The sequence below is a fragment of the Mycetomoellerius zeteki genome, unplaced genomic scaffold (genome assembly GCF_001594055.1).
Source record: "Mycetomoellerius zeteki isolate Tzet28-1 unplaced genomic scaffold, Tzet1.0 scaffold72, whole genome shotgun sequence".
Classification (NCBI taxonomy): domain Eukaryota; kingdom Metazoa; phylum Arthropoda; class Insecta; order Hymenoptera; family Formicidae; genus Mycetomoellerius; species Mycetomoellerius zeteki.
In genome coordinates, this window is record NW_017257742.1 from 342,849 (window position 1) to 356,432 (window position 13,584).

A 13,584-nucleotide genomic window follows, 5' to 3' on the forward strand; every position below is an offset into this window, starting at 1 on the left:
GCGATCGAAGCGGCAGCCGGCGGCCCCTGGCGCGTTGAATAAAATGGCATCTTTCCCGCCCTCGAAAAATTTCCCAGCTCCCGTCCCAGAATTCGTCGGGTCGCGGCGGAAACGCGATGGGCGCGTACACGTGCTCCACGGGTCATCCGCGCAATTCTCGGGCAATGGCGGGCGGGCGGCCGAGAGCGCGTGCACGAGGTCAGCGACGCTGGCGTCGCCGGATGTTTCGCGTACGCGACGTCCGCGTCCCCGCCGTACGCGATACGACAAAGGGGAAACGATAATTGGGCTCGCTCGCAGTCTTTTTACCGTGCTTTCTCCACCTCGACGATTACGATTACACCTCCGGTCTCCGCGGCGCGCCGTACATACAACGTGGCTGGCTCGGTCGGATCGGCTCGCGCGCTCTCTCTCTTTCCGTGCTCACCCCCACTTAACGACGCCGGTGTGTGTGTGCGTGCGAATACGTTACGGACGTTACGGCGTATGTACGTATATATGTACATATATACGCGCGTACGCCGCGCGGCACGGCGCAGCGCGGCGCGAAGATGGCATCCGAAGAGCGACGCCGCGCGCGCTGAGCTTTTTTTTGCGCCATGCACGGAGGAGAGATCGCCCCGATGGCGATGGCGACCGCGTTGCCGCCCGCTTCCGTCGCGGTCGTCGATGACGGGGGAGACGCGCTGACCACCGCCATCGCCACCGCGCGTTCTGGCGGAATTACCGCCGCGGAAATCCCCCTCGGAGAAACGACTCGTTTCAGGTTTTCCAACGGGGGATTATCATCCATGTCCGCGGCGCGGGATCGCGTTGGATCGTGCGACGCGACGAAAATGATGGCAATTGAATAAAACCACGTGCCGAAATCGTGGGTCGCATGTACGATTTGTCGTAAAAGAGAATCGCTTCAGCCGCTTTTGCTCCGGCGGCGGCGCAACCGTGCACCCCGCGTGCCATGGATGTTTCAACCGTAGGATTCAGCAAAATGGCTATCCCTATTGTCCGTCTGCTTACCTGCTTAGCTACAAATCACGCGGCTGCGGAGGACTACCGGTGCGACGTCTATTACGGTAACAGATTTACAACGAAGTGATGAAAATACTTAGTACCGCAACCTCGGACCACACACTTTCGAGCGGACGGCTCGTGGAGACCTTCGAATACGAAAAAGGAGAGATCACTCACCGCGAGCAACTGTCGCCTGTCGCTGCGGGTTAAAGGCGGGAACGCAAAACTTTCGCGTTAATAGGTCTGTTCGCATTGCTCGTACTTTTTACACTCAGCATCTTCGCTTTCTTCCGTTCGAACATCCGTATATATATTTAGGTCTGTCGCGTTGCTTGTACTTTTTGCACTCAGCATCCTCGCTTTCTCTCTTTTCAACGTCCGAATTATTTATCTCCTTTTAAGTGCAAAAATTTTGGGGGATTTCAAGCAACGTAGACCTTTTAGGTCTGTTCTTTTTAGTTAAAGTTCTCGCACGGTATATCTTTCTTCCTTTTCGCTCCACGTTGGAAAGAAAAAGAGAAAAGATGAACCGTGCTAGAAGTTCAGTTAAAAAGAACATGCCTTTTATCTTAAAAGTGCAAAAATTCTGGGGGATTTCAAGCAACGCGAATAGACCTAAAGGCATACTTAGGAGCCAGTCTCACCATTTCGATTAACTTAAGATCTGTTCGTGTTGCTTGCACTTTTTGCATTCAGCATTTCCGCTTTCTTCCTTTTCAACGCGCAAATATATATCTATCTCATTTTAAATGCAAAAATATTTGGGAATTTCAAACAACGCGAACAGATCTTTAATTGTCCAATTAAATTTCAGCCGTACTTTTTACCTCATTTCAAGATATACAATAGAGACCTCCTGATTATTATCTTTTCGCCATGAATAAAATATCATATAGTAACTATATATATCTACTGTATGTATAATTAGATAATTTTATTTAATATATAATTAGATAATTATGTATTAAATAATTTTAACTTTTCTTTCTTTTGAACCTGTTTGAATACTTGTGTTTGAAAGAGGATGAGATGGAGAAGAGGCACAATAAATATAATGATACTTTTTTTACACTGACACACTTTTGTATTTCATATATAATTCCAAGTATTTTACAGAACATCGGATAACCTATGTGTTATCATTTTACTAGTTTAACAAAATAATTCTAAACATATGCTTACTGTGAACATATGTATATATCTATACTTCATTATCTCATGTTCTCAATGTTGTTGCTTATTGGAAATATGTTGACTTACAGAATCAGTAGAGTCCGTTGCACCAATATGAAAATCAAAAAAAGATAAAAATAAATTGCAATTGTAATATCTATAATATATAAACATAAAAGTAAAAATGATTAATTTAATTGTAAATTAAATCAATAACTTTTAATTAGTGACTCGCGTTAATTTCAATTGACGCTAAAAGTTAATTAAAGATATGTTCCAAAATGTAACTAAGGGTCTGTTCTTTTTCGAAGAATTCTGAACTAGTTCTGAATTAGTGCAATAAGAAGTTAAGAGTGAAACAATATCTGTTTCACTCTAACTTAAGCCTTGAACACAATGAAAAGCACAGGCAATAGGAACAGGAAATAAGAAATTTCAATCTAATAGAAAGCATTCATTCTAGTATACATGGTTTCTGATAGGTTGAAATTTATTATTTCCCGTTCCTATTGCCTGTGCTTTTCGTTGTTTTTCCAGTTTTATGTATCAGTGTACACAAGTTTCAAACTTGGAGTGAAAAAAGAACAGACCTTTTATTTTTCAAAGTGTCATCCTATATACATCCCTGTCGTGCATATCCTTGCATTTCATTGGATCCTGCTCAAAACAAAAGCTGCGCATTCATACCTGCGCGAACATGCATTTTTCGCGGAGTGTTAATTGATGCGTTATTCCAATTGGCGTGTCAGGCCAATATTATTATACATGCATCCGTTTTTTATCGTACGACGAATTTCTCAAGCGTGTTAATAGGCTGCAAGACAGAGAGGATCTTGAATCTCTTTGTTCTATAACCAATCGACAGGCTTGAAAAATTTGTCGTACGACAAAAGATGGACGTATGTAGAGGAAAGTGAGGGGAACTGTACGCAGCGGGTAATTGTGCGCATCCTGGTTTGGTATTTTTCCAATGGATGAAGATATCACTGTGGTGAAATTTTTACGCAAGATGTCGTCCTCTTAAGATATAACTACAAAAGATTAAGGCCGGAATCCATAGTCCGTTCTTAATCTCAAGCAAGGTCTTAAGATACTAATATGGCTCTCTGATTGGTTCATGCACTAGTTTAAGACCATCTCGAATCTTGAGCAACGTCTGTGGATTCCGCTTTTAATCCCGGATCTACAATAGTTTTAAGCCTTAAGTCATAAGAAATGGACGAATCATCAGTCAATGGCTGCGTTCAGCAGAACGTTTGTTTTGCAACTGTTGGAAGTTTCCTTCGCGCTAATTGGATCATACTTTTAGATCTAGAAGAATGGTCCTATCTCAGCAGACAATCATAAAACGGTTGCAAAACTGTTGAGTCTGCTGAACGCAGCCAATTATTCTTCTCGAATTCGACTGTAATTGGTCAGTTTCTTACGACTTAAGGCTTAAAACACCTATTGTAGATCTGGGGTAAGTCCAGATTTTCAAGTGACTGTAAACAATACAAATCGCGCTCAAATAACAAAACGTTCTGAAGAAGGTTATGGTCAAAAATGTCAAACTTTCTAGTGGAAACGTCAGATGGCACTTGACAACACTCAGTGCTGCCAAGGCTCAAAATATAAGTAGTGCCCCTCGTACTTAGCTTTCATATACTACATGACTAGCACTAAATTTTTCGTTTTTTCTTGCATTATTTTATTTTGCCATCTTGACAAAGTCTATGTGCATTATTATTATTATATTAGTTTTGTATTTTTGCTTAATATATATTTAATATATATTTATATTGCAATATAATAAATAATTTTCTTATTTCTTTGTCATAATTCATTCATTTCCTACGACTTTTGCTTTGCGCACAATTACCCGACGCGCGAGAAATTTTTTCGCTTTTCCGTTTTTTCCTTTTTGCTAAATACAACCTTATTGAATGAAAATCTGTTCGATATGAGGATACATAATGATAAAAGAATGTTTATAGTTCCTATTTCCATACTTATATCGCTTTGAACTTGGAAAACCATTCCAAGACAATAAATTTCCCTTAGATGCGCACAATTCACCCACTTTCCCCTAATATTGGTCTCACGTTACGAATTGGAGATTGAGAATTACAAATTGAGGATTAAAATTCAATCACACAATTTGCTTGAGACTATTATGCATACCGGCCTAGAGCTTTTGTTTCGAAAATAACAGCAAAACTACAAAATCTAAAATAGTCTAATTATTCTAACATTTTCAGATATTATCAATATATAATATAATTATTAATTGAATGAATTGTATATAATTGGTCAATTTCAAAATATATTTAATAAATTTAATCGAAGGGAAAAATTCTACGAATGTGATAATCGATTAGTGCAGCTGGTCCTGATTACGTCCTATCGCTAGAAAGATGACGAATCCAATGACTGCGCGATCAAGGGATAACTTTTCTTTTTTGTTCTTTATTTAATTAACGAAAGCAAATGTGCGCAAATGAAGGAAACCGCCAGGAGATACAGTATGTGCATATTTTTCACAGTTGTGATACAGTTCGCAAGTCGGAACCAATAAGAGACTGCGCATGGAATAGGGAACAGAGAACAAAGAATAAGAATTTCACCTATCCTGAACTATGTATTCCACAGATGATTTCTGATAGGTTGAAATTCTTATTCTCTGTTCCCTGTTCCTTATTCCTTTGATTGTGCGGAACTCCTAAAATTATCCGGTAACGGACCATATATATTTACAAAAAATTTATGTACCGAGATTATTCATTTGGAATGTTGCAACTTTCAGTTATACTCATGGAAAAATAATAAAAAATAATTTTTTAAATAAAAATAATTATATAGCTATAAAAGATGTAAAATAAAATGAAAGCTTTATGAAATGTACATAATAGATATTCCGATGCGTTAAATAATTAAAATTAACATAAAAAAAAATATTAACATTCGTCACATTCGCACGATAAATAATTCAATCAAATTATTTTTACCTTCGTTAAATCTATTATTTTAGAAGAGAAAGTAAACGCGGGAGAAATTTTGACGTGACTTAATGAGACATACGTGAGCACCGATATCATTGAAGCGACTTATAAAACATGAAAATTAAATTAAATGAAAATAAAAATACAACGATATTCTTCGTGAATTCAAACTTCTTTGAGGAGACACGAGCTCCTAAATATTTTGGTTCCTATTGGGATCGAATCCTTTGGCATGATAGACCAGTGCGCTGTCTGCCATGCCACGCTCGCGCTTGAATTCGAACTATTCTTCAAAAAGTGTCCTCATACAATCGATTCGATTTCAATATCTGTATATACCAATATACATATTTGTTGCTATCAATTTAATTCACTGAGTTAAATTGATAGCAACTCATCTCGTTAAGATTCTTGAGCAAATAAAAATTAGCGTTATTATTTTGAATACTGATAGCATGATTTCTATCAGATAGATTTGTCAAAGTCACATTACATTAGGATATGAGAAACATTAGAATAATATTTAAGAAAATAGTCTGATAGCCTCAATGAGCTTTGTCATAATCACATAGAGGTAGCAGTTCGAAATAATTAAAAGAGACTAAAATCTATTATAAAAACTAAAATTATGAAAGAATAAAATTTTTAAATTCCCTGTATCAATAATACGGTGTACTAACGGAACGTTAATGTTGACGTCGACCAAATTGAACAGCGATTAATTTTAATACTACCAAATTAATTACCGATCATACGAGAGACTTTGGCATCATACAACGAATTCGGGAGAATAATTTTTATTTGGTACAGTACCTCAATCGGGCAAAAAAGGAACAAATCTTCAAGCTTTGATCTGCGAGTTTGTCTTCCAGGCTGTTCTGGCTATCGTTAGTGTTGTTCAAGTTGATAGTGTGATTTCCTTGCGACAATTTTATGACGGATTCGTTCAGATTGCTGCCTATCGATTTCTGCATCTTCAATACGTCGCCTGATGCCTCAAAGATCGAAGTGATTTCGAAGAGATCCTGATTATCTATGTATGTGATAGTGTCGGAGTCAGATTGACTCTCCTCTTGTACGATGATGACCTGCGAAGGTTTTTCCATCTCAGGATTCAACTTGATCTCCATCTCCTGAGTGATATCGATCTCCACCGCCGAGTCGGTCTTTCATTTCGTATCTGACGACTAAAATTTGCGTGAGATTGTTCAGAACTGACTTCTGTGACTCCTTTTACACTGTTAAATCGGTTAGTATGCGTATCTTAAATTGAACGAACTAAATATTTGGTACGTCCTTATTTAATTTGAAGCGTTTAATATACGATTTAAAACGAACCAAGTATTTACAGCGCATTGAGATTTTTTGATACCATTTGATACGCGTACCAGCTTGGTCTCGCGATTCGGGAGTACCAGATCAGAGCGCACTGAAGTAATTCCCCAGCGTTTATACTGAACGTACCAAGTGATTTAGTACGCGTAATACTACCAAGTACTTGGTGTAAACTAGGCTTGTATCTTCATTACGTTGTAGAAAATGCTGTACAATTCTGGACTCACCTTCTCCATCTTTGATATATCGCTAGGCTTATAATAATTAACCACGTAACACTTGTTCGAATACCTTGTTGCTCGAGATCATCGAATCCTTTTTCGGAGTAAATCTATCACTTGATGTGATATTACTGCCGCTCATCGTCGTATTTTGGATTTTTTTCTGAACATTTTCCAACATCTCTTCCTCTTTTTTCATCGCAACTTGTTCCGTCTCTTCCTTTTCTACTTGAGTCAAATTGCTCTTTGTTGCTTCTGTGTCATCGTTGTACTCCCGCTTCTTATCGTATATGCTCTGTTTCCGTTTTACAAATACTCTCTCGAACGATAGCTGCTGTTCATCTTCAGACTCATGTCGTCATGTCGCTTCGGTAATATTTCGTCAATCGCCTCGTAGTCTTGTTATATTTCTTCGCTTGCGGCTCCTTAATTTTCAATCTCTACTATTTCCGCTACTTCCCCAACTGCTTCAACCTCTACTATTTCTGCTACTTCTCCAATTGCTTGAACGTCTACTATTTCTGCTTCTCCAACTGCTTCAGTTTCTCCTTGGATTTCCTGATCCTGGCCCTGGGTGATCAATTGCTTCTTTTCCGAGCTCTTTAGCGTATCGTTGCTAGATGACGCCGAAGTACCTTCTGTTTCTTGACGTTGTTTCGCAGATTGCAATAGCGCTTGTATCAAATTCTGATTCTTGTCGAGCGGTAGCTTCCTTACTTCTCGCTTCACTACACTGCCAGTCGATAGTTTTGTCAGTTCTGCGGAATTTATCGTGGTACCATCTGGATTCATGATAACTTCAGTAATATCATTCTTTCGGATAATTCTACTGACAATCACTCGTTTGACCTTAAGCGAGCCGGGAATACCACTCAGAGAAGAATCTCCATCTTTGATACCGGATGTACTAGCTGGTGTTTCTTCGTTATTTCTTCCTGTCGGTTTCTGCACCACAATTCTTTTAATCCTTTTAACTTTGATGATCTTAGGAGTGGATGCTCCTAAAATCTCTGCTTTATCGTTGTCCTCGCAACTTTCTTGAGAAGAGCTGTAGACTCCCATCACAGGTGTTAGCGATTCTTTAGATTGATCTTGGCCGTTCTGTTGGTGCTTCAATGAGGTCTTCTGTTCTTTGAATACCGAGGTGACGATCTTTTGCACTTGTGTCTCAGTGTCCACGTGGCTACTTTTGGGAGTCTCCTCGATTTGCGATGACATGAGGCCTTTCGAGCTGCCCTGAGAAGAAGAATCGATTGAAGTAGTTTGTTTCGTGTTCTTGAATATTGCTGTCTGCTCTTGAATATCGTGTATACGCTCGATAGGCGGGAATGTCGTGATCTTGACCATGCTACCATGTTTGCTACGTACATACATCACATTGGGTTTTTCCTTTTCTTGTTTCTCGGATTTCTCTTTCTTGTCTTCTCTATTCTGCTCTTTTTCCTTCTCATTCTCTGAGGTCATTGGCGGCTTTGGTAACTTCTTCACAACGTACGCTGGCGGCTCATGATCATCGTTCCTATTAGAATGCTGATCTTTTACTTTTTCTTTTTCTTCCTTCTCATTAAACTTTAGTTTAAAATTTTTCTTAGTGTTGGACTGTAAACTGCCTATTTTCTCGCCTGCTTCGATATGCTGCTTGATGTGGATGACATAATCGGCGCGATTACGACAAGATTCTTGACAGACGTCGCAGGTGAGGCCCATGTATGTACGTTTTGCGTGCGTCAACTGATTCATCTTTAAGCTCTTCTTGCCATTCTTGTATACACGGCGCTTGTCCGTTGAATGGGACATACGCATGTGTCTAGTCAAATGATGCGATAGTAGAAATGTGCGAGGACACAATTTACACATATATGGTCGAGGACCAGCATGGGTAGATAGATGTCGGGCCAGCTTTGTGCAAGTACGGAAAGTCTCCTTACAGTAATCACACATGAACTTTTCATCCTTATTATTATGTAATATTTCATGCCGTTGCAGACCCTGTTTGTATAGGAAGCGCTTGTTGCAAATATTGCAACAAAACCGCTTCTCTTTCTTGTGTGCCAAATCCTTGTGCTCTTCGAGTTCCTCTGTAGTGAAAAATTCGTCGTCGCAATCGGGACAGGCATAGTGCGTCTCATCTTTGTGTACCTTCTTATGACGTTGCAGAGAAGTCTGTCGCGAGAACTGCTTCTGGCAGATCAAGCACGAATACGGCTTCTCCTGAGAATGTATACTTAAGTGCTTGCTCAGATCGTGTTTGTTGAAAAAGTTTTTCTCGCACTCGTTGCACTTGTAATTGCGAGCACGAATATGAACGCGCTGAACATGCAGCAGCAGAGCCTGACGTAATGCGAACGTACGTTCACATTGATCGCACGGGTGTACTCTGATCTCTGCCGGCTCTTGTTTTCTGTTTTCATTAATGTTACTCGCTTCCTGTTCACTCTCACTGCCTCTGTTCTGTTCTTCTTCGTAAAGATGCTGCTCGCTGGCATTTTGTGATTTTCTTTCCCTTTCTTTCTCCCTTTTTCTGGTCTCACGTTTCTCTCTAGTATCTCTGCTATCGTCATCAGAGGTGCTTTGCTTTTTCGAAACCTTGTTCTGCGATCTAGATTCGGCTAGTCTCTTGTTGCCGATCTTCGTCGGCGGATTGATAGGGATGGGCGGGAAGGGTTTCGGCAATTTTCCAGACAGAAGGTAGTCTTGTAATGCCTCGTCGGCCTTCTTGCATTGCAACTTGAATTTATACAAGTGGTCCAGATTCCAGCGGCATGTGTTACAGATCACCTGCGGCATCTCGTCCTCGGTATAGACCTATCAAGAAACAAAATGGTTTTTTAGGAACGTGTTGACCTATTGATGTTCTGGAAAAAAAAGTCTCTTTGGTGTTGGACGTTCTTCTTGAAAAATATCGTATATAAAAATACTAAGAAAATCTTATAATTATGGTGATTATACGTTCTTTACTGTAAAGGACAGTCCTTTATTTCAGACAGCTGTTTTTTTAGATTTATTTAATTTTTCAAAATTCAATTTTATCATTTATTTTAATAATATTATAGGAAATTCCGTTCTACTCAGACATCTCCAATGTATAATAAGAAAGAATAAAATAAACTGTCTCTTATTTAAACCATTTATCTATTAAAATAAGCCATCGTCACGCTCAAAAGTTCTACCTCCGGATGAGAAACTCCAAAGAGAAAGAAATCAGGCGAGATATGCAAATTAAATATCCTCTCTCGGCGGAATCGCGACATCACGTCGGATCGGCCAGCAATCGCTGCTTATATATACTAACGTACGATCGTCAGAGGCTTTCTACAATAAGTCATTACCTAAGCTTTAAAGCTTAAGCTATAAAAAATTGACCAATCATAATCGATTATTTTTCTTACATTCGACTGTGATTGATCAATTTCTTATGGCTTAAAACTTAGATAATGGCTTATTGTAGAAAGCTTATTAAGGCTGCTTTGTATAGACTTTTGTATAACGCTGTATAACGCATAAGACTTAAGGCATAAGAGAATCAACTAGAGTATGAAATAAAGGATTGGTTGTTTCTCTTATGTCTTATGCATTAGCATTGTGCAAAAGTTTGTGCTGTGGTCCTTACCCAGGAGGAGAATTCGGCGAGGCACCTCCGGTGGTCATATCATTGACTGCTTGTTAAGGATATCATTCAAAGACATAGAACATGGATTGTGCCATCCTTATCTAAATAGTATCTTTAATGCAGTCAACAAAAATGAAAAGGAGCATAAAGACAGTCAATCTTTCTCGCTTTCTAATATTATACCATTTAATAGAAAAACATAGAAACTGGCTGTCTTTGCGTCCTATCTCTCTTATTTTTATAAATCAAGTATAAACACGAATTGCGCAGTCCATGATCTGTAGATGGTATTCATAATTCGTTCTTATTTTAAGATAGTCTTAAGTAATGTCATAAGATGCTAATACAGCCTTTTTGACCAGTTCATAGTCGATTCTTATTTTAAGTAATGTTTTAAGATATTAATAGCATTTTTTGGCAGAACTAATGCACATTCAGTGCACTTTAAAGCTATTGTACACAAAATTAAAGATGTTGTACATAAAGATGTATGTTTAATAAAAATATAGAAACGAATTAAACCATGAAATATTCAATACATTTTATTGTGCTATTTGATAAAATACACATTGGGCATTTTATCAATTAAGATATCTCATTTTTATATTTAGATTATAATAGTATACAACAGCTTTAATGTTCACTGAGTGCGCACTAGTTCTGCCAATGAAAAACGCTATAAGGCTGCCTTCCCATGGAGAAAGAAACCATCGAACGGAATATTTACAGAAAAGAGATAGGATGAGAAACTCCAAAGAGAAAGAAATCAGGCGAGATATGCAAATTAAATATCGTCTCTCGGCGGAATCGCGACGTCACGTTGGATCGGCCAGGATAACCCTCATCCTATCTCTTTTCTATCAATATTCCGTTCCGTTGTTTCTTTCTCCATGGGAAGGCAGCCTAATACTGAGACATATATCTGTAGCCTAGAGAACACTATATAAAATACAAGTATAAGACTAGGTCCACAACCTTGCTTTAAGAAGCCTTAAGTCATAAGTCAAAAGAGATTAAGTAACAATAATTTCTGTCTTTAAACTGTTTTTGCATAGCTTTTAGGCTTTAATCATAAGACTTAAGCGAATTGAGCAAAACCCAATTCTTATGGCCTAAAAGCATAAGTTCCGTGGCTGATATACCATCACTTACAACTTAAAGCTTACGGCTTACAGCTTTTTAAAGCAAGATTGTGGACCTAGCCTAAGATATTTCAAAGACATTATCAAGATGTCTTTCAGACATCATGTCATAAAGATGTTCTTAAAACGTCTATAAGACTTTATGTCTTCTTTTGAACATATATGCTGCGTGAGTGACAACTTAAGACAGTCTTAAATATAAAATCCGACTATGAATACTGGCCTTTGATTGACTTATGACATCTTAAGACTGTACCTAAAACAGTCTCAAATATATATTTGATATTCTTACAAGAATGATTATAAGAATCTTATAAAAATTGACTATGAATACCAGTCTTTGGTATTGTTTGCGGCAGGGCCACTCACCTCTCAAGTCTCACCTCGATAGCAACGCAGGACATGATCTGCAACTGGAGCGGTAGCTGGATCGACTTATTGTGGTTGCGCTCGTAGATGGAGTTCAGCGGTTCCGCATCCGATAAGCAGAATCGACAGATGCGCCGCAAGTACAGCGGTGCTGGATTACTCTCCATGATTGCGTTCCGTTATTCTGTAAATATTGAAAATCTGTATATATGTTACTTGTAGTAATTATAGATTTTCCAGGGTGCATTTCCTGTATGTCGGGGTATACGTTCGGACGAAGTGTGACATCACACACCGAGGTCGTCTCATGAAATGGAATTATTCTTGGGCGCTTTTGCACATACATGACATAAAAGTAACCCTGGATCTACAAGAGTTTTAAGCCTTAAGCCATAAGAAATGGATGAATCATAGTCGATTATTCTCCTTCAATTCGACTGTAATTGGTCAATTTCTTACGACTTAAGGCTTAAAACACCTATTGTAGAGAGATCCGGAGTAAGTAATACTAAACTCAGATATATAAAACTTTTAACATAGTATATTCTTTGTTTATATTCAAATAAAAAACTGACAGAACATAAACATAACCTGTAATGCAAGTCTACATATATTTGACCGTCGCGCTTTATTACACCATATTGTTCTGCGCATGCGAGACGTTTTTCGTCGAAGTTCCGATGAAAAGTTGTCGTTCGGACATTAATATGGAATGCATCCCAATAAGTACTTGCAATAAATAACGGAACGCACCAAGTCTACCGGTGTCTCTTTTCGTCTTTTTCCACTACTTCGTCTTCTTCCTCAGTAGTGTGAGCTGTTACACTTTTCGTCCCTCGGATTCACGGATGTTCATGTATCGAAACAGTGCCGGAGTATCCGGAGTATTCCGGAGCATTTCGGAGCATGGTAGAAGAGATCTTGGCTGCGTTCAGCAGAACGGTTGTTTTGCAACTGTTGGAAGTTTCCTTCGCGCTAATTGGATCATACTTTTAGATCTAGAAGAATGGTCCTATCTCAGCAGACAATCATAAAACGGTTGCAAAACTGTTGAGTCTGCTGAACGCAGCCCTTGTACCCAGGGTGTGCTCATGGAGTGCATTCAACAGCGGGATTCTCTAAATATTTATCGATGATTGTCGCTATCGTTAACTAGCGACAGCCAATGGTAATGCATGGTCTACAATGGCAGTATCAGTAATGGATGAGGCTGATGAGTAAGAAATTGACCAATCACAATCGATTATTCTTCTTACATTCAACTGTAATTGGTCAATTTCTTATGCGGGCTCTACAATAAAAGTCGTAGCGGTCGTAGAGTCTTAAGTCGTAGAAAATTGACCAATCACAGTTGACTATTCTTCTCATATTTGACTGTGATTGGTCAATTTTCTACGACTTAAGACTCTACGACCGCTACGACTTCTATTGTAGATCCCGCATTACCCCGGATCTACAATAGGGTTTTAAGCCTTAAGCCATAAGAAATGGGATCACAGTCGATTATTCTCCTCGGATTTGATTGTAATTGGTCAATTTTTTACGACTTAAGGCTTAAAACACCTATTGTAGATCCGGACTTACTGATACTGCCATTGTAGACGGCGCATAAAGGCCATCACACGTACAAAAATTTTAGTCGGAATCGTAAGGTCGCAAGCAAATCGACTAATTACAATCAAAATTAAGATCTCGCGTTTTTAAACGCTCGACTGTGATTGGCCGATTTGCTTACGACCTTA

The 13,584-nt window shown here is 38.9% G+C and overlaps 2 protein-coding genes across 6 annotated transcripts in view; both read right to left on the reverse strand.

The window, feature by feature from the left end:
* The window catches only part of CNBP (CCHC-type zinc finger nucleic acid binding protein), a 6,302-nt gene extending 5,145 nt beyond the window's left edge, over positions 1 to 1,157 (reverse strand). Inside the window, exon 1 of one of the 2 annotated variants that reach the window (XM_018458322.1) lies at positions 1,018 to 1,157. The gene's annotated coding sequence lies outside the window, so the exon portion shown is untranslated. Of the gene's footprint in view, positions 1 to 309; positions 399 to 1,017 lie in introns of those variants that run through there. The other variant, XM_018458323.1, reaches the window with a different exon arrangement.
* A 5,093-nt stretch (positions 1,158 to 6,250) lies between these two features.
* Positions 6,251 to 12,672, reverse strand: LOC108729280 (transcriptional repressor CTCF-like). Of its 4 annotated transcripts, XM_018458317.1 has the most exons (3): positions 12,596 to 12,672; positions 11,857 to 12,026; positions 6,251 to 9,526 (listed from the first exon to the last, which is right to left on the reverse strand). In XM_018458317.1, the coding sequence occupies exons 2-3, from the start codon at positions 12,007 to 12,009 to the stop codon at positions 7,148 to 7,150; spliced, it is 2,532 nt and encodes an 843-aa protein (XP_018313819.1). In that variant the 5' UTR covers positions 12,010 to 12,026; positions 12,596 to 12,672; the 3' UTR covers positions 6,251 to 7,147. The 4 variants fall into 4 exon arrangements, with proteins under 4 accessions (XP_018313819.1, XP_018313820.1, XP_018313821.1 ...); XM_018458318.1 differs by lacking the exon at positions 12,596 to 12,672 and having other exon boundaries at positions 11,857 to 12,044; XM_018458319.1 differs by lacking the exon at positions 12,596 to 12,672 and having other exon boundaries at positions 11,843 to 11,928.
* Positions 12,673 to 13,584: the final 912 nt, after the last annotated feature.